We start from the raw sequence: 21498 nt of genomic DNA on the forward strand, positions 1-21498 counted from the left end.
ACACAGATAACCAAGGTGGTCATAGAACACTTTAATATTAATCTTTGATTCTTTGAACTGTGATTCTTGGTGTTTTTTTTTTTGTTGTTGTTTTGTCTTAATTCTTGTGTTTTATGGGTTCAAACTTCCGGCAGCAAAGTAGTAGTGTTTTCATACTTGGACTTATGTTCTAGCCTTTGATCTTTCTAGAGCAATATATTCTATGATAAGTCATATCAAATGAACTAATATATATTTCAAGCTGAAATATAATGATTATAGAGCTTAAATGATTGGTAAAGTTCTTTTTAAGTCTGTGGACTATTCTCTCTTCCCAAAGAGTAATGAGCCTCATGAGACGATGCCAATTGCTGCCTTTGGACAAAAACAGCGGCCTTCTCGATTTTTCATGACCCCGCCACGGTTACATTATACTCCTCCTCTCCAGTCACCTATTACGGTAAATAATAGTTTAGAAATGTCACCAGTAGCTTAAATGATTATTATTAATGTGAATTATGTTCTTGTGAAATACACATTCCTTACACCAACTTCAGAAGGTACCCAAATTATTTTGAGTTGTCAGATATTAAATAAGTAAATAATTGCCTCCACTCTGGAAATATTTTTCTTTTGCTAGTATTTTTAATATTATGTTAGTTATAACAGAATTTTTCCTTTATCTAAAAATAAGATATTTCTTTTAAACAGTCAATATTTAAATATTCCCTTTTATTCTTATAGGATAATGATCCTTTATTAGGACAGTCACCTTGGAGAAATAAAATTTCTGGCTCTGACACTGAAACATTAGGCGGTTTTCCAGTAGAATTCCTTATCCAAGTGGTAAGAATTGCTCTGAGTATCTTGGCTGTCTGTTAAAAATATCAATTAATGTCTTGTGTTTTAATAAAGTTAATATTTTTTCTACAACCAAAATATTTTTACATATTGTTCTTTTACCATTTTGTTGGTTTTAAAAACTCTTATTTCCAACATAGCTTGAAAATAAAAGGTACCACGGCCAGAAAAGGCGTGGAGTCTTTTATTGGGCTTTTCTTCAGCTTTGGTTCTTATTTCACTATTTTTAAGGACTCATATGTTCTAGCATATGCCCTGTGAAACTCTGAAGGGTCAGCCGTTTATAACTTGTGTGATATGAAGGTTTTTCTTTAGTATTATTTATTATTTAGTAATCTTGTTGACAGTTTTGATGTCTTTAATAGTTTATCGTTAAAAGAAATTCTTTTACCAAGACCAGCAACGGATATTCACTTGCTAAATATTTAGTGATTAGACACTAAGAAATCTAAGTTGAAATAAGTTTAGAAATACATAGAACATTTTTTCTGAGAAGCCGGTAATGGCCTACTGAGCATGATATTATTGTTCTTTTAAGGAATGTAATGACTCATTAGTTTTCAATTTTAGATTAAATAAGTTACTTAGTTTTAATCATAGTCTAATAATGTTTGACTTGTTTCTTCTTTTCCTTTTGTGAAAGAAAAACTTTGATTTAAGATAGTTGAAACCAAAAAACCAAGCCCATTGCCACCCGGCCAGTTCCAACTCGTGGTGACAAAATGTTTATGACATAATTCATATTCACAAGTGTTCACCTTTTACAGTTTGGTGTGGTTTGAAGAAAGTCTTGTTGTTTTTGCGTGTGTGTGTGTGTGTGTGTGTGTGTGTGATTATTTCTCAATCATATATTGCTAATCTTGTAGTACAGAATTTCCTATATTTTTGGCTTCCACAGATATTTTTATACAAAAGGTTGGTAATAGGAAAAGAGCCAATGTTTGCCCTTCTCACAAATAGGGTACTTTTTTTTTTTTTTTTAACTGTTACTGGAAGTAAAACCAAAGCTAACATGTCATGTTTGGACAGGTAGGGTGTGTTTGTGAGAGGGAGGGGGAAGAGAGAGAGATTGAGAGAGAGAGAGAGAGAGAGAGAGAGAGAGAGAGAGAACTCACCACTAGAGGGAGCTAGAAGCTAAGTTCTGCGCAGTCTCTAATCGCTCCCTACCACACTGAATCGGCATCGACTTGACAAGGGGTTACACTCTTGATAGGAGCCCTGGTGGCTCAGTGGTTAAGTGATCTGTATGCTAATGCAGAGGTCCGCGGTTTAAAGTCACGAGTTGCTCCGCAGGAGAAAGATGTGGCAGTCTGCTTCCATAAGGGCTTACAGCCTTGGAAACCCTATGGGGCAGTTCTGCTTGGTCCTATAGGGCCACTATGAGTCGGAATCAACTGGACAGCAATGGGTTTTTTTGATGGGGCTAATCTATGTGTAAAGCCTGTTAAAACACTTTATTAAGGTATCTAAGAGGTCATTCTAGGAAAAATAAAAGTTTTTTTATGTACTTATCTTTTGTAATGTGTAAGGTTTTACAAGGAAGCCCTGGTGATGCAGTGGTTACAGCATTTGGCTGCTAACTGAAGGTCAGCAGCTCTAACTCACCAGCCGTTCTTCAGGAGAAGGATGTGGCAGTATGCTTATGTAAAGGCCTGCAGCCATGGAAACTCTGTGGAGCAGTTCTGCTCTGTCCTGTAGATCACTGTGAGTCGGAATCGACTCAGTGGCAACTCGTTTGGTTTTCTGGGTTAAGGTTTTACAGGATGCTGTTTTACTCTTGTTAATATTAACCTATGAAGTAAATGGTTATGTTTTTAATTTTTTTTTTCTTTTCATATTCTAGTGTTTCTTGTGGAAACTCTGGTGGTGTTGTGGTTAAGAATTCGGCTGCTAACCAAAAGACTGGCAGTTCAAAACCACCAGATGCTCCCTGGAAACCCTATAAGGCAGTGCTACTCTGCCCTGTAGGGTCACTGTGAGTTGGAATCAACTCAGTGGCAACGGGTGTTCTGGTTCTTATGACAAAATAAATACCATTAAATTTTTTTTTTTTGGACTGTTCTATAATTTATAGTTTACAGTGAATTTTGTTTTTGAAGAAACTTTATTTCCTGGGGTTAGGGAATTTGAGAGCCCTGGTTGCATGATGGTTAAGCACTTGGCTGCTAACTAAAAGGTCCGGGGTTCAAACCCACCTAGCAGTTCCTCAGGAGAAAGATGTGGCAATCTGCTCCCATAAAGATTACAGCCTAGGAAACCCTATGGAGCAGTTCTCCTCTGTCACATGGGATCGCCATGAGTTTAAAACCAGCTCGACGGGAACCTGACAACAGCACCACCAACAACAGGGTTTCTGGGGAATCTAAAGACTGGTGCACTTCTTAGAGATGGTCCACTTCTAAAAATAATTCGAAGGAAAAAACAGCATCATTTTTTAATCAAAAACAAGCAATCCAAGAAAAACGAACAGCATGAGAGAGGAAGACTGTGACCTTTATCCCAAACTCCTTTTATTGCTTCGTATTCTAAAGAAACACAAATTTCCATAAAACTAACAACCTAGAGAAGAAGGTAGGCCACTCCAGGCCTATGAGCACTATATAAAGGTCTGAGTGAACAAGTTTGTAACCTCTCTCACCAGGCCTTCTGCCAGCATCAACTTAGATCAGTTTTTATGATGGAAAATTTAAAGCATATACAAAGTAGACAGAATTACGTAGTGTGCATCTATCTGTAACTGATCACCCAGCTAAAACAGTCATCAACTCATGGCCAGCCCTGTTTCATTTATGCTCCTTCTCTTTCCCTCCCTCTGCTATTAATTTGGAAGCAAATACCAGATATCATATATTTGTAAATGTTTCTGTACGAAACTCTAAGAGATAAGGACTCTTTTTTTAAAGAACTATAGTAGCTACAGAAACCCTGGTGGCGTAGCGGTTAAGAGCTATGGCTGCTAACCAAAAGGTCGGCCGTTCAAATCCACCAGGCGCTCCTTGGAAACTCTATGAAGCAGTTCTACTCTGTCCTGTAGGGTCGGTATGAGTCGGAATCGAGTCAACGGCAATGGGTTTGGTTTGGTATAATAACTACAATACCATTACACCTCAAGAAATTAACAGAAATTTTGTAATGTCATTAAATATCCAGACACTGTTCAAATTTTCTAGTTGTCACTTAAATGTTGAATGTCCTTGTACCCTGTACAACTTATTTGTTGAAGAAACCAGATTATTTGTCTATAGAGTTTCCCTTAGTCTGGATTTTACTGATTGAAGCCTTGTGGTGTCTTTCAGCGTCTTCTTCTGCCTTTGGTAATTGGATCTAGAGTTTTAATTAGGTTTGGGTTTTTTTGGCTTGGTTTGTTTTTAGGTAACTACTTTTGTTGGTGGTTTTGTGTTCTGATAGAGACCTGTAATATTTTGTTCTCTCTTTGTTTTTAATGATATGAGCAGCTGTTGATGGTCAATGCCTGGATCTATTCATTCATTAAGGTCACTTAACGGTGCTTTTCTAGTTCTATCGTTCTTCCTTCTTCATTTATTTCCTGAAATAGTTGTATAAAAAACTTTCCCTGGTCAATTATTGGGTTACTTAATGGTACACTTTGTATAGGAAAGGCAGGATAAATGCTTAGTTCTTTTTGTTTTCCAGTTTACAGAATAATGAGTTTAGTGCCCAGTATTCTCCAACAGTAAATACTATTTTTTTAATATCATTATGAACACATGCATTTTAACATATTTCTGCTTCTCCCCTTTGCAATTATTATTGTTAATGATGGATGAATTATCTCATTTTTGGCCAATGGGAGCTTGTTCTGATTGACCCCTCAGTCCTTTTAACATGTCTTAGTTATAATGAATTTTAAAATAGTGTCTTCCTGTCAATCAGATTTTAAAATGCCTTACTATATTTATATTTAAACACTAAAATTTATTGTTGAAATATCTTAGTGAAAAATTAGAAATTTGATGTGTAATTGATATACTTAAGTGCTCTGTTTATTCCAAAACATTTTTTTCTTTGCCTGTAGACCAAATTATCCAAAATTCTCATGATTAAGAAGGAACACATCAAGAAATTAAGGGAAATGAACACAGAAGCAGAAAAATTGGTAAGGACTTCTTTCTTTTTTTCTTTGTGTGCTTGTCTAATTTAGAAATGGTAGGGCTTTCTATGTAAGGATTTAAAAGTACTTGAGATAAGTGTTATTATAAAATTTTTATTCGCTATCACTATCTGTCATCATACTGAGCACATTGTAAGTAATTTAATAATACAGCGTGATTTATTACCCTAGACCTTACACAATGCCACTGACTATATGGTTAAGTAGGATTAATGGGTGTATCAGGTTCTTTGGCTGTTTGCATGAGTGTAGAATCCCTAGGACTGGTGCCTCTTCCTAAGGATGTCATAGTGACAGTATGAAAAGTGATTCAGAATAAATAAATCAGGAAATATCTAAATTGTCATCTTCAGGTAATCTTGACAGTTAATGCCCTGTTTTATTAATCTAATGATTCCAAAAATATAAAAGTTAATTTTATTTATAGGACAGCACTATCAGATTTTTTAAATAAACAATTTATAAAGAAAATACTAAAGTCTTTGTAGTGAAATTCACATCTTGATTGCAAATTTATAAGATGACAGGTTTTATCTTAAGTATTATCTCAGATTGATTGAAAATGGCTATCTAGAAATATGAAATGAAGGGAAGAGTCAGTGACTGAGCTTGGCTGGAACACACGTAACCAATATCTGACATGGGTGAGGAAATGGGGAGTAGTGGCACTAGACATCTTTGGTATGAAATTATGTAAGAGAATTGGTATGGGTGAAGAACCAGACAGCAGATAAGTAGTTAACTAACTGAATGAGGAACAGTCCTCTTTAAAGAGGCACCTATTAAAACACTAGTAAAAGATGAATAATTACTAAGGTAATTGGAGGAGGTAGGCAGGGAATGGAGCAATGGAAATGTTCAGTCAATACAAAAGAAGGCAAGAGAAGAAAAAATAACACAGAACAGGTGGGACAAATAGAAAGGAAGTAGTAAGATGATAGATTTATATCTAAGTATATGGATAATAATATTAACTATAAGGATCCCTAGTGGCACAATGGTAAAACCACTTGGCTACAAACCTCAAGGTCAGCTGTTCAAACTGACCAGTGGCTCCTCAGGAGAAAAACCTTGCTATCTGCTCCCATAAAGGCTACAGCCTAGAAAACACTGTGAGGCAGTTCAGCACTGCCCTGTAGGGTTGCTGTGAGTCCAAATCTACTTGACAGCAAACAACAATATTAAATATTAAAAAAAATACAAACCAGTTGTCAAGTCGATTTTGACTCACGGCAACCCCATGTGTGCAGACTAGAACTATATACGCCATGGGGTTTTCAAAGCCGTGCTCTTTCAGAAGCAGATTGCCAGGCCTTTCTTCCAAGGTGCCTCTGGGTGGGTTCAAACTGCAAACTTTTTGGTTAGTAGCCCAGCAGTTAACTGCTTGTGCCACCCAGGGACTCCCTATATTAAATATAAACAGGTTAAATTTTTTATTAAAAGGCAGTAATTGTCACACTGGATAAAGAAAAATAAGACCCAACTGTATGATGTTCATGATATGTACATTTAATATAAAAGATCTGGAAAGGATAAAATTAAAACTATATAAAGAGATACACACAGTAGAAAGTTTAACAACAGAAGTTCTTTATAGCTATATTAATACCTGACAAAGTAAAATTCAGGGCAATAAATATTACTGAATATAAACAGGGGCACTTGATAATGATGAAAGGTTTAATTCATCCGAGAAGAAGTAATAATTCAGAATTTGCACATAGCAACTTAGCCTCAAAATATATAAAGCAAAAATTGACAAAACTGAAAAGAAAAAGAAAGATTCACAATTATAGCAGGGCAGTTTCCATAGCTCTCATAGTAACTGATAGAACAAGCAAACAAAAAGTAAAGATATAGAAGATTTGAAAAACACAGTTAACAAACGTGATCTCATTGACATATATAGAATATTATACCTGACAACTGCAGAATACCCATTATTTTCAAGCATATATGGAATATTTATAAAAATTGATTGTATGCTGTTTCAACAGCATAATTTCAACAACTTTCAAATTATTAGAATTCTCCAGAATATGTTCTCTGACCACAGTGCAAATAAGCTGGAAGTTAGTGACAAAAAGATAACCTAAAAAAAAACTCTTATGCTTGAAAATTAAAGAATACACTTCTTAAAAAAAACATGGATCAAAGAATATAAGGGAAATTTAGAAAATATTTTTAATTTAATGGTAGTGAAAATTGTGTACATCAAAACTTGTAGGATGTAGCCATGCCTGTATTAGAACATGACTGAAAAATCAGTGCGTTGAGCATCCACGTCAAGAAGTTAGACAAAGAACAGCATATTAAATCCAAAGAAGAAATTAATGAGATAGAAAACAAATCTAAGAGAAGATCAGCAAAGTGAAAATTTGGTTCTTTGGAAGAACTAAGAAAGTTAATAAACCTGGCAGTACCCATCAAGAAAAAATAACTGAAAGATACAGATAACTGGCATCAAGAAAGAGAGGCTATTGCTGTAATCTGAAAGACATTAAAAAGATTGTAGGAGGATATTGTAAACAACTTTCTGCCAATATGTTTGAAAATTGAGATGATGTGAACAAATTCCTAGAAAGGCACAACTTGTCAACACTGACACAAAAAGAAAAGGGAAGTCTGAATAGTCCTGTAACTACCTTTTAAATGAACTTATAATTTAAAAACTTGCCCACAAAGAGACTACAGCCTCAGATGAATTATTCCAAGCCAGATTAACAAAAACCTTCAAAAACTCTTCTAGAGAGCAGAAAAAAAAATGAGAACACTTCCCAGCTCGTTTTATAATACTTGAATAATTTGATATCAAAACTTAACAAAGATGTTACAAGAGAGGAAAATTACAAGCCAGTCTCATTCATGAACCTACTACCTGCTGCCATCGAGTCAATTCTGACTCATAGCAACTCTATAGGACAGAATAGAACTGCCCTATAGGTTTCCCAAGGCTGTAATCTTTACAGAAGCAGATTACCAGGTCTTTTCTCCCACGGAGCAACTGGTGGGTTTAAACTACCGACCTTTTGGGTGGCAGCCAAGCACTTAACCACTGCGCACCTCCATTCATGAACATGTTGTCATTAGGTACTGTCGAGTTGGTTCTGACTCGTAGTGACCCTGTGTACAACAGAACGAAACACTACCCAGTCCTGCACCATCCTCATAATGGTTGTTAAGCTTGAGCCCATTGTTGGCAGCCAGTGTGTCAATCCATCTTGTTGAGGGTCCTCCTCATTTTCACTGACCCTAGATGGACATAAAACCAGAAACCAAGCCCACTGCTGTCGAGTCAATTCTGACTTATAGCGACCCTACAGGACAGAGTAGAATTGCCCTGTAGAGTTTCCAAGGACCACCAGATGGATTCAAACTGCTGACTTTTTGGTTAGCAGCCGTAGCTCTTAACCACTATGCCACCAGGGTTTCCAAGGTGGACATAACCCAGTACCCAGTGCATCGAGTCGATTCTGACTCATAGCGACCCCTGTAGGACAGAGTAGAACTGCCCCATAGAGTTTCCAAGGAGCGTCTGGTGGATTTGAACTGCCAGCCCTTTGGTTAGCAGCCGTAGCACTTAACCACTACACCACCAGGGTTTCCAAGATGGACATAGGTACAAAAATTCTAAACAAATATTAGCAAATGGAATTCAACAACATGTTAAAAAGATACATCATCACAGCTGAGTAAGGTTTATTCCAGGAACGCGATGGTATTTTTACATTTGGAAACAAATAAATGGAATCTAGGACTGCAGGGGCAATGGTTAAAAGCACAACTGCTAACGAAAAGGCTGGTCGCTCCTTGTAAACCATATGGGGCAGTTCTTCTCTGTCCTGTAGGGTCGCTATGAGTTGGAATCGACTTGAGGGCAATGGGTTGAGGGCTGCAGGAGTTGTGGTGGTCTCCATAGACTAATTATGAAAACAGAATGTACAACCTGTAAGTTAGAACGACCTAAATACCCAGAAGCCCCTCATTAGTTAGATTTGTAACCAAATTTAATATGAACAGAATAAGTAATTCTAGTGAGATGGTGGATGCACACAACATACCAGTGTTAGCCAAGTGGCAGAATTCATTCAGAACTAAAGTTGTACTTGCAGAGCTAAGATGCCTATGATGTCCAAAGAAGATACGCAGCTTCCATAGCCAGCAGAAGAACAAACGGACAGTTAATTTTAGAAACTCTCCAACTTGTCTAAAGCCTGCAGCGTTCTACTCATTCATGTTAATGTCTTGAGTATCACAGTGCAAAGCACTCAAACATTTAAATAAAAGAATTTCAAGTGGCAAACATGACCTGGCCATTAGTAATAAAATATTTAAAACATACACCTATTATGTTCTCAGACAACAGAAGGATCAATGTGGCTTTTTCCTCCCTCTCTTTCTTTCTGTCATCCAAGGCAGTGTCATTTAAACATGAACCTGCAGGCTTATGAGAGAAGAGCAAAGTAAGCACCCGATAGTGCTTTGATAAATATTTCCAAAAGACAGAAAAGCATAAATTTCATGCTTGCTTATTTAGTGAAAGAGCTGCAATTTAGATTGTTTAAAGCAACAAGTAGAATGAATACTGTTGCTAATTGTGTTGATTTTTAAAGAGGTGCCAGTTACTGCTAATATCAAAAGATTATTTTTTGTTTTTCTTAATTTTATTGTGGTAAAATATACATATGAAGAAATTGCCTTTTTAACCATTTTAAGGGTAAATTCGGTGACTAATTGCATCACCCTGTTATGAAACCATCACCACTATGTTCAGGATTGTTGATACCCGTTACTAAAAACAAACTGTGGAGGGGGATGGATTTCTGTTAAAAGTAGCTGCTTTGTATTCCAGGTCACAAACATAGTAATATTTATAGTCTTTCTTTTAACAAACCATACGCTTAAGTAGAACCATCAAAAAAGGGAAACAGATATGTGGATATGTGATTTTGAAATTAGTCTTAAAATATAAATAAAACATGGAAAGTATTCTCAGAAACTGCCATTTCTATTATACTGATGTGATATATGTATAGTACCTTGTTATAGAGGTAGTAAATATCATATATCTTTTAATATACACACACGTATTGTTTATCCTATTTTATCTATTATAAGTTGGAATTTTGCAGAGTATTTCAGGGATAAATTCAAATTGCCCGATTATTTAATTCTTTCTTGGTAAAAGAAGGGATCCTAGGTATTATATCTTGAGATTTCGTTTTTAATGTCTCCAGAAATATTGTTAAAAAGATCTCCAGAAATATAGCGAGTATTTCAGAATTACAGATTACAAATTATCTTGGTATACATTCATTCATTTTTGTGTGTGTGTGTATGTGAAGCTTCAGGTTCATAACAGTGAAATAATTGAGCATTTATTTACATTGTTAGATCCAAGTGTTTTTAACTCTAACTAGGATTGATTTTATCTACTCTACCCCCACTTAGCCTCTGCCCTAACAAATATTTTTATTTAATTTAATTTTCAAGTTGAAAGCCAGTTTATGTTCTGCTTTTACCAAAATGACCTGAGCAGTTGAATGTTGTGGGCATACTATTTTCTTATGAACTTTGTGGAGAAAAATACAAAGTTGGTCTGGTAAAGCCTCCTTTAATTTTTGAAAGCTTAACTATACTTTAATCCCAGCAAAAGCAAAATAAAGCCGTAATAGTCAAATAAATTCTACTTATAAAATGAATGGGGGGAAGTGACTTTAGATTCTGTTATAATGTCTTAGTCACTTTTATAATGCAACAGCGACAATTTTCTTCTCTCAGTCACATACCTGACAAGCTTTGATCAATTTCAATCAGAGTTAAACTTTGAGCAACCTTTTCTTGGTTAAATTATATAGTATTTTCAAGTCGGTGACAATTTGTCTAGACTCACTAATTTCACATGCTTTTCTATTTTAGATTATTCAAATATGTTTTAAATACTTTAAAATAACATACAGAACATTCACATACAAATCAATAGTGCACGTGGAATTTATTAAAATAAATTTTAATTTCCTGAGCACTGTATAAAAGTGGATATTGGCATTCTGAATCAGTCTCTCTAATAATTGCTGATTCTCTGGAAATTTGTCACATGGGGGCACTAATAATAATGCAAGAATGGAAAAGTGGATTTTCTCTGTGAGAGCTGTGTGTGTGCACGTGCATGCGTGTCATGTGTATGGGTTTTTTGTGTGTGTTTAACCATTTTTAAAACTATATATTGGTGGAGCTGAGAAACGCTGGGCACCATACCCTCTTTTCCTCTTTCCCTCCATATCCACCACTGTAAAAGTTGATTTTCTTCCCCTACGTGTTGCCAAAATTGTCCCTGTAATGTTTATAGTAACAGCTTTATTGAAATTGAACTCATATACCATATAATTCATCCATTTAAACTAAGTGCACAGTTCATGGTTTTTAGTGTATAGTTCAGTTCATATAGTTGTTTAATCATCACTATATTCAACTTTAGAATATTTTCATCACCCCACAAAGAAATCCCATACCCATTAGCAGTAACTCTCCATTTCCCCTCAATCCCCCCAGGTCTAGGCAACCACCAGTCTACTTTCTGTCTCTATAGATTTGCTTATTTTGGACATTTAATATCAATAGAATCATGCAATATGTTCTTTGTGATTGGATTCTTTCACTTGGCATAATGTTTTCAAGGTTCATCCATGTAGCATGTGTCAGTAGTTTTTTTATTGTCAAATAATATGTCATCGTATGGATATACCACAGTTTATTTAGCCATTCATTGGTTGATGGATGTTTTGGTTGTTTCCACTTTTTTGCTATTATGAATAAGACTGCTGTGGACATTCATGTACAAGCTTCTGTGTATACATGTTTTCATTTCTCTTGGGGTATATACCTAGAACTAGAATTGCTGGGTCATATAGTAACTCTGTGGAGCCCTGGTAGCGTAGTGTTTAAGAGCTCGGCTGCCTACCAAAAGGTAGGCAGTTCAAATCCACCAAGCCTCTCCTTGGAAACCCCATGCGGCAGTTCTCCTCTGTCCTATAGGGTTGCTATGAGTTGGAATCAACTCAACAGCACCTAACAACAACAAAAACATGGTAACTCTACATTTAACCTTTTGAGGAACTGCCCGTCTGGTTTCCAGAAAGACTCTAGTTTGAAGCAGTTTTTCTTTTATCTATTTTTTAAAGTGACTACAGTGTAAGGGTGCCCTGGTGGCACAGTGGTTAAGAGCTCAGCTGCTAATCAAAAAGTCGGCAGTTCAAATCCATCAGCTGCTCCTTGGAAACCCTATGGGGCAGCTCTACCCTGTCCTGTAGGGTCACTATGAGTCAGAACTGACTTGATGGCAGTGGGTACAGTTTTAAGAATAAGTGGTATTACTTTTTAAATTAACTGTAAAATTGCCTTACATATTTTTTTAAGAAACTAGCAGCTGAGACTTGACGATTATCATGTTAATAAAAGTTACTTTTAAAAAAAGATAAATGTAATTCACCACATTGAGAGAGTAAAGAAAACCCACAAGCTCATCTCAACATACGCAGAAAAAAATCTGTAAACTTAAATATCCATTTATATGGTGGGGAAAAAAAACTTATCAAACTAGGAATAGGAAGGAAATTTCTTTATCTGATACAGAGTATTTACAAAAAACCTACTGCAAGTATCATACTTATCAGTGAGATTCTTAAAACTTTAAGATTAAGAAAGCAATGGATGCCCACTATCACAATTTCTCTTCTGGAGGTCCTGGCCAGTGTAATAAAGCAAGAAAAAGAAGTGAGAGCTATAAATACTGGAAAGGAAGAAATAAAACTGATTCTCTAGCATATATATGGAAATTTAATGAAGACCTGGTGGCGCAGTGGTTAAACACTCGGCTGCGAACCCAAAGATTCCCACCAGCCGCTCCATAGGAGAAAGATGTGGCAGTCAGCTTCCGTAAAGATCACAGCCTTGGAAACCCTGTGGGGCAGTTCGTTTCTGTCATATAGGGTCGCAATAAGTTGGAATCAGCTCATATGGCAATGGGTTTGTATGGTTTGTTTTAAAGATTGGCTGTTGTTTGGTTTCATTGGTGTATTTGTTTAGTTACTACAGTCTGATGTCTACCAATACAAGTCTCCCCTGTGTGTCCTCTTTAGTCGAAACTGGTTTAGCTATTTTTGCACATTTATTCTTCTGTGTTATTACTTCATTGTTTGAATATAAAAAGATAAGGGGAAAATTTGCCATGATTGAGGGTAGTCAAGGGATATGGTGAAGACTTCGAGAACAGTTTGAAGAAGGGGCTCCAAAAGTATTTTGAGATGTTGGGGATGTAACCAGATGCGGATTTTGTAGGGGATGATACCCATATAGTTTTCAGGTATTTGTCACGTCACTCCATTATCTAACTTATTAGCCACCTCCCAACTTTGTACATTTGATGTATATAGATAAAGCCTTTGTATGTCTTTAAATAATTCATGGAAAATGTTGAACACAAAAGTTGAGGATAGAGACCTTTTTTCCTCTCTAAAGATCTCTGTGCAAGATGATACAGAGCCTTTAGTAATTTTAATTTTGATTAACTAGTTCTGAGTCTGCCAAGGTATACACTTATTCTCAGGAAGAGATTTGATCAAATGCTTAGATAAAGTAGTTACACTCTATCCTTAGTAACCTCCAGTTCACCAACCCAGCAAGGAAATGAAGTTAAATTCAGCATGTCCCACTTACCCTTGCATTCTTATAAAATATAAATCTTTTGTATAATCCAGTGGACTTAACACCACAAAGATCTGAGACTTAGGAAAGGGAAGCAACTAAGGAAGCACCAACAATAAGATAAAAATAGGATGTCCTGGCTATAATTCAAGGCCTGTATAGAACCTGTCCTTTCTCTCCCCTCTCCTCCCCCTCCTCTTAGCGCTTTAGATCCACAGTAGCAGAGAAATTCTGAGAACGCTTGAGCCAATGCCCTTACCACTATGGGACATGGGCCTCAGATTCCTCATATGTAAAATGGGATAATAGTAGTACCCCTCTCCTGGCATTTGTCTGAGGATTCAATGAGATCCCATAAAACACTTAGAACAGGGCTTGGCCATTAGTCAGCTCTAGTCAACATATGTTAGCTATCATCGTAATCACCATCAGGTCATTATGTGCTATTAATATTAAGCATGACATTTAACTTTTCTAGACCTCCGTTTTCTCATCTGTAAAATGACAAGGGTAAGCTGGATGATCTCTAAGGTTTCCCTTAGCTCAAACAATATACAGTTCTGTGATTTGGGGCCCATGTAAGTAGTTTATCCCTGTACAGTCTAGATGTGCTTTCTTTTCCTAACCATACTTTCTAGAAGGAGCAGTAGTGTTTCCCCAATACATGATGATCAACTTTCTTGGGAATCCTGCAGGGGTGGGTGGGTGGTGTATGTGTTTAAATTTGGCTTGACTGGAGACATCACATCGCTAGGCTCTGTAGCTGGAGTAGAATGGAGAGTATAGTTTATTGACGGTATTGGAAACAGAGGAAAGAAAACAGAATCAGAGTCCATTCAATATATATAAAATATAAAACGACGGCAATGGTAACAGTTATTATTTATTGAGCATTTTCTATGTGGGAGGCACTATGCATTCTCTCATTTAATCCTTGCAGTAACTCCATTAGGTAGATGTTTTTATTATCCCCATTTTGCGAATGAGATAATTGAGGCACAGGTTAAGATCACACAGCTAGTCGGTGATGGAATTGGATTTGAACATAGGTAATCTGATTCTAGCACTCATGCTCTAAGTCATTATGCTATATTGAATTGATTTCAGGTGGTGAATCAACTGTGTTTAAATAACTGGAACACTTCAAATGAATATAGAAAATTTTTTATCAACTTTTTATTTTGAAAAATAATAAACCTAAGGAAAATTTAAAAGACTAATACAAGGAGCATGCACATAAATTCAACTGTTAACATTTTGCTGCTTTTACTTTTTTTTTTTTAATTAAATGGCAGACATCATGACGCTTCTAGGAACAAGGACCACCTCCTAAATGACAGTAATACCATTATCACACATAAGATCATTAAGTATAGACAATTTTAATAATCTTTAGTTTGTGGTGAATAAGTAAAATCTTCTATTAGATCATTGAAATTGCATTATGCAAAAAGACAACAAAAAAAACTTATCAAAATCTGATTGTTTTTTTTCTTCTCAGAAATCGTATTCCATGCCCATCAGCATTGAATTTCAGCGAAGATATGCAACCATTGTTCTGGAGCTTGAACAGCTAAACAAAGACCTCAACAAAGTTTTGCATAAAGTTCAGCAGTACTGCTATGAGGTAAGTCATTGACATAAATTTTCTTTGAGGTACTGTGTCCTCCATTCTTTATTTGAAGCTTAATTACCATTACCTTCACATTTTGGAAAATCCAAACTAAGACAAAATCTTTACAAGATCCTTTAGCCGAACCATACTTTGTATACACTCTTACTCCTCCTAGCATCAATGTCAAAGAGTGCTTTACCCACTGAGTTATCAGTTCTCTTGTTTTGTTTTTAATTACAAATAATATAGCTCTCAAAAATTTTTTGAAAAATACTTACAATTCCATTGCTCCAAGTGCCATATTTTGGGTTATTTTCCCTTGGTCTGTTTTTACATACATGCTTTTTCTTGCATAGTTGTTACCATGCTGTGTATATCATTTTGTTTCCCCCTTCTTTAAACCTTACATTAGGACTATGAATTCTTGAACTTCAAATACATGGATCACATGGTTATTTGTGAATTATCTTAACATATGATTATATTTGAAGGTGGCTGAAAAGTTTCACCTAAAATTTGAGTTTCTTACTGCAAGGTACCAGTAAATGATTGAGATGAGTTTAGACTGCTTCTGTATTTATATTCTTAGAGAGTAGGTATTTGTGTGTTTTCGGAGAAAGCCACCTCTTATTTGTGGTGAGATTCTTAAACAGTTGGCTTTTTATGATAATAGATTAGTTCCAAAGACTTAACCTGCAGTAGTGATTTTATCAATCTACTTGAATTGACTTGAGGAAAATGAACTGTGGTGACCTATTAACTAGTGAGTGTATTTTGTTCATTCCTCTAGTCACCCGTTATCATTTATTTTTATTTTCCTGATAGTTGTCAGTTAGTTAGAAGGAAAACTTGTCCCAACAAATACATTGTCCCCACTGGGCTAGCAACTATCCACAGAAGATACAGGTCAAGCAGTCTAAGAAGACAACAAAGCCAGTGGTGCATGCACAAGTGGGTTGGTGATACCTTGTTTTACATAATTTCATTATGCACCCAAGGCCATTTTTGACAGCTTATTTCCTAATGAACTAGGATCATTTAATTTTTACAAAGCTCTTGTGAAGTTACAGTATTAATTTTAAAAATAAAAAAATGAGAGGAAATACTATGACTAAGCTATTCCAATCCTAAGTGTATACCCAACAGATAAGATGTTGTAAAAAATGGTGAGGTGGGGATGTCTGACTCCTCTAACTTCACAAGGCGGGGGAGGAGAATCAAGATCAACAGCCCAAGGATGATTCCTGTGAGGTGGAGGTCAGACATACCTCCACTCTCTAATCTTTTTTACCAAATCTGACACAAGCCGTCCCTCTCATGGCACTCTCTACTTCTCTGCTGGGTTCGATAATTCATTGCAATGGCCACAAAGAACTCATAGTTATGGGGGGGTTAACAGGGAAGTAAGAGGTTACAGGTTATCCTTGAACAGAGAGTAGCTGAAGTGAATGGAAGAAATGATGAAGTAAAAGAGCTGGAGAGAACTTTTCAAAGGTCATCTCGAGAAGACAAAGTAAAAGTATTATAATGAAATGTGCAAAGACCTGGAATTAGAAAACCAAAACAGAAGAACATGCTGGGCATTTCTTAAGCTGAAAGAACTGAAGAAAAAAATTCAAACTTCGAGTTGGAATATTGAAAGATTCTATGGACAAAATACTGAATGATGCAGGAAGCGCCAAAAGAAGATGGCCAAAAAGAAGTGTAGCGTATGATCAAGAATAGATGGTATTGAAGGAAGAAGTCCAAGCTGCACTGAAGGCATTGGCAAAAAACAAGGCTCCAGAAATTCACAGAATACCAATTGAGGTGTTTCAAGAAACAGATGCCAAGAAATTTGGAAGACAGTTACCTGGCCAACCGACTAGAAGAGATCCATATTTGTACCCATTCCAAAGAAAGGTGATCCAACAGAATGTGGCAGTTATCAAACAATATCATTAATATCACATGCAAGTAAAATGATGCTGAAGATAATTCAAAAATGGTTGCAGCAATACGTTGACAGGAAACTGCTAGAAATTGAAGCTGGATTCAGAAGAAGATGTGGAATGAGGGATATCACTGCTGATATCAGATGGATCTTGGCTGAAAGCAGAGAATACCAGAAAGATGTTATAACAAATACCACAAGTGGATGGCTTTAACAAACAAATTTATCCTCTCACAGTCTTGGAGTCTAGAAGTCTGAATTCAGGGCTCCAACTCCCGCGGAAGACATTCTTTCTCTGTTGGTTCTGGGGGAAGGTCCTTGTCATCATCTTCTCTTGGTCTTGGAGCTTCTCAGCACAGGGACCCTGGATTCAAACGATGCACTCCACTCCTAACACTTCTTTCTTGGTGGCATGTGGTCCCTCTCCTCTCTGCTCGATTCTCTCTTTTATATCTCAGAAGGGATTGATTGAAGATACACCCTAATCCTGCCTCATTAACATCACAGAGGCTGGGATTTACAACACATAGGATTATCACATCAGACCACAAAATGGTGGACAACCACACAATACTGATAATCATGGCCTAGCTGAGTTGACATGTTTTGGGGGGACACAATTCAGTCTATAACATTCCACTATTTGGTCCCCAAAATTCAGCCCTTGCCACATGTAAAACACATCCACCCCCTTATATCATCTCAAAAGTCTTAAATCAACTCTAAATCCAAAATCTCATCTTCTGCAAAATATCATCTGTGAAATCTAGAATACAAGTTACCTGCTTCCAAAGAACAATGGTAGAACAGGCACAAGGTAGACATTTCCATTACAAATGGGAGTAATTGGAGGGATAACAGGCACCAAGCAAGTTAGCAGAACACATTGCATTAGGTCTGAAGCCTTGAAAATAATCCTCTGTTCTGAGACCATTTAGACAATGGCCCTGCCCGCCAGACTGGGTGTCAGCCACACACTCTGGATTCTGGGTAGAGGCCCCTTTGCCCTGGGCTTCAGCTCTGCCTTCCAGGGCCACTGGAATAGGAACTTTGCTCGCTAGACTTTGGGCAGCCCCATTCTCCTAGTGCATCTGAGTGGCAGCCCTATCCCCTCAGCCATGCCCAGTTCTTCTGCCCCTTGGACACAGCAGCCCCACCTCCTCAGCTTTAGGCAGCAGATCTGGCCCCATCCCACTGCCACTCGTGAACAGCATGCCCATACTCTGGAACCAAGTTGGTAAAGACCTGACTCTTAGAAACCTTGGAGACTGTGGCCCCACCCTTTGAGACCCAGCAGGCCATGTTCCACCCTTTGAGACTCCAAAGGGCCCTACCCTTTCAGACTGAAGCAGCTCTACTTCCTGTGTTCCTTGTCTTTTCAGCTTCTGCTTCCTGGATCTTTGAGTTCTTGGCTCCTCAGACCCTTGGTCTAGACCAGCAACTGCCCTGCTTGGGCAAGTGTTCCAAAGCTCTTTGGTGCTACCAGTAAGTACCTGGAGGCACCCCACTCTGCCAGGAAGTCTCCTCCCCAAAGGCTTTCAGCTCTCTCACTCTGTGGGTCAGCTCCCTTACTGTCTTGTGCCGGTCTCCTGGTTGTTCTATGTCTTAGTTATCTAATGCTGCTATAACAGAAATACCACAAGTGGATAGCTTTAATAAAGAAATTTTTCTCTCACAGTCTAGGAAGCTAGAAGTCTGAACTCAGGTTGCCAGCTCCAGGGGAAGGCCTTCACTCTCTGTCAGCTCTAGGGGAAGGTCCTTATCATCAATCTTCCCTGGTCAGGAGCTTCTCAGTGCAGGGACCCTGGGTCCAAAGGATGTGCTATTCTCCTGATTCTTGTTTCTTGGTGGTATGAGGTCTCCACGTCTCTCTGCTCGTGTCTGTCTTTTATATCTCAAAAGAGATTGATTTAAGACACAACCTAATCTTGTAGATAGAGTCCTGCTCATTAACATAACTGCCTCTAATCCTGCCTCATTAACATCATAGAGGTAGGATTTACAACACATAGGAAAATCACATCAGATGACAAAATGGTAGACAGTCATACAATACTGGGAATCATGGGTCTAGCCGAGTTGACACACATTTTTGGGGGACACAGTGCAATCCATAATATCCTGCTGCTGCTTCTCGCTGTCTTCGCCAGCAATCTAGGCTTTTACTCTTAAGCGCTTTAAAACTCTTCCAGCCTCTACCCATTACTCAATTCCCAAGCCGCTTCCACATCATAAGGATCTGTTAGAGCAGCACCCATCACTACCAGTACCAAATTCAGTCTTGGTTATCTAGTGCTGCTCTAACAGAAATACCACAAATGCATGGCTTTAACAAACAGAAATTTAGTCTTAGAGGCTAGAAGTCCACATTCACGGCCCCAGCTCCTGGGGAAGGCTTTCTTTCTCTGTCCATTCTGGGGATGGTCCTTGTCATCAATCTTCCCCTGGTCTAGGAGTTTCTCAGCGCAGGGACCCTGGGTACAAAGGACACACGCTGCTCTCGGTGCTTCTTTCTTGGTGGTATGAGGCCCCGTCACTCTCTGCTCAATTCTTTCTTCTATATCTCAGGAGAGATTGACTCAGGATACGACCTAATCCTGTAGATTGAGTCCTGTCTCATTAACGTACTGCTTTTATTCTGCCTCATTAACATCATAGAGGTTAGGATTAACACCACATAGGATAATCACATCAGATCACAAAATGATGGACACCGACACAATACTGGGAATCATGGCCTAGTTGACACACATTTTGGGGGGACACAATTCAGTCCATCACAGATGTTTACCTCTGTTTTACTGATTATGCAAAGGCATTGAACTGTATGGATCATAACAGATGATGGATAACATTACAAATACTGGGAATTCCAACCTAGTCCAAACCAAACCCAGTGCCATCGAGTCGATTCCCACTCATAGCAACCCTATAGGACAGAGTAGAACTGCCCTGTAGAGTTTCCAAGGAGCACCTGGTGGATTCAAACTGTCGACCCTTTGGTTAGCAGCTGTAGCACTTACCCACTACGCCACCAGGGTTTCCTCTGGGAATTCCAGAACACTTAATTGTGCCCATGAGGTACCTGTACATAGACCAAGAGGCAGTTGTCCAAACAGAATAAGGGGATTCTGCATGGTTTAAAGTCAGGAAAGGTGTGCATACTTATTTAATGTGTATGCTGAGCAATTAATTGGAGAAGTTGGACTATATGAAGAAAAACAAGACATCAGGATTACAGGAAGACTCATTATTAAACAACCTGCAATCTGTAGATAACATGGCCTTGCTTGCTAAAAGTGAAGAGGACTTTATTGATGAAGATCAAAGACTACAGCTTTCAGTATGGATTACCTCAACATAAAGAGAACAAAAATCCTCACAACTGCTCCGATAAGCAACATCATGATAAACAGAAAATATTGAAGTTGTCAAGGATTTCATTTTACTTGGATCCACAGTCAATACCCATGGAAGCAGCAGTCAAGAAATCAAATGACATAGTGCATTGGGCACATCTTCTGCAAAAGACTTCTTCAAGTGTTGAAAAGTAAAGATGTCACTTTGAGGACTAAGATGTGCTTGACCCAAGCAATGATTTTTTCACTTGCCTCCTATGCGTGCAAAAGCTGGGCAATGAATAAGGATGACCTAAGAAGAATTGATGCCTCTGAATGATAGTAGTGGTGAAGAATATTGAATATATCATGGACTACCAAAAGAACGAACAAATCTTGGAAGAAATACAGTCAGCATGCTCCTTGGAAGCGTGGATGGCAAGACTTTGTCTCACGTTCTTTGGACATGTTATCAGGAGGGACCAGTGCCTAAGGTAGAGGGTCGGCAAAAAAAAGGAAGACCCTCAATGAGATGGATCGACCCCGTGGCTGCAACAATGGGCTCAAACATAGCAATGATTGTGAGGATGGTGCAGGACTGGGCAGTGTTTCATTCTGTTGTACATAGACTGGCTATGAGTTGGAACCAGCTTGATGGCACCTAACAACAACAGGTTACAATTCAGGATCAGCGACAACTCAGGATACAGTGCTTTGAACAGGACAGCTTCTTTTCAACCTTGCCCTTAGGCATGCCAGTCTCTGGCCCTCGTCCCCTTGGCCCAGCCTCTACTCAGCTTGTGCTGGTGTTACAAAGCTCTTTATCTGCTTCAGTAAGTGCCTGGAGGCACCCCACTTCTCCAGTAAGCCTCAGCCTGAAGGTACTCAGCTCTCTTACTCCATGGGTGAGTACAGCCACTATAGCCACCTCACTCTG

The 21498-nt window shown here is 37.9% G+C and overlaps 1 protein-coding gene across 2 annotated transcripts in view; it reads left to right on the plus strand.

Annotated features, from left to right (window-relative positions):
* LIN9 (lin-9 DREAM MuvB core complex component) overlaps window positions 1-21498 on the plus strand; it is an 86348-nt gene that overhangs the window by 60549 nt on the left and 4301 nt on the right. For both annotated transcript variants that reach the window (XM_064276795.1, XM_023549337.2), the window contains 4 exons: window positions 320-439; window positions 724-825; window positions 4877-4957; window positions 15177-15302. In XM_064276795.1, coding sequence (XP_064132865.1) covers window positions 320-439; window positions 724-825; window positions 4877-4957; window positions 15177-15302 — 429 coding nt within the window. The remainder of the gene's footprint in view (window positions 1-319; window positions 440-723; window positions 826-4876; window positions 4958-15176; window positions 15303-21498) is intronic.

The sequence above is a fragment of the Loxodonta africana genome, chromosome 25, assembly GCF_030014295.1.
Source record: "Loxodonta africana isolate mLoxAfr1 chromosome 25, mLoxAfr1.hap2, whole genome shotgun sequence".
NCBI lineage: Eukaryota > Metazoa > Chordata > Mammalia > Proboscidea > Elephantidae > Loxodonta > Loxodonta africana.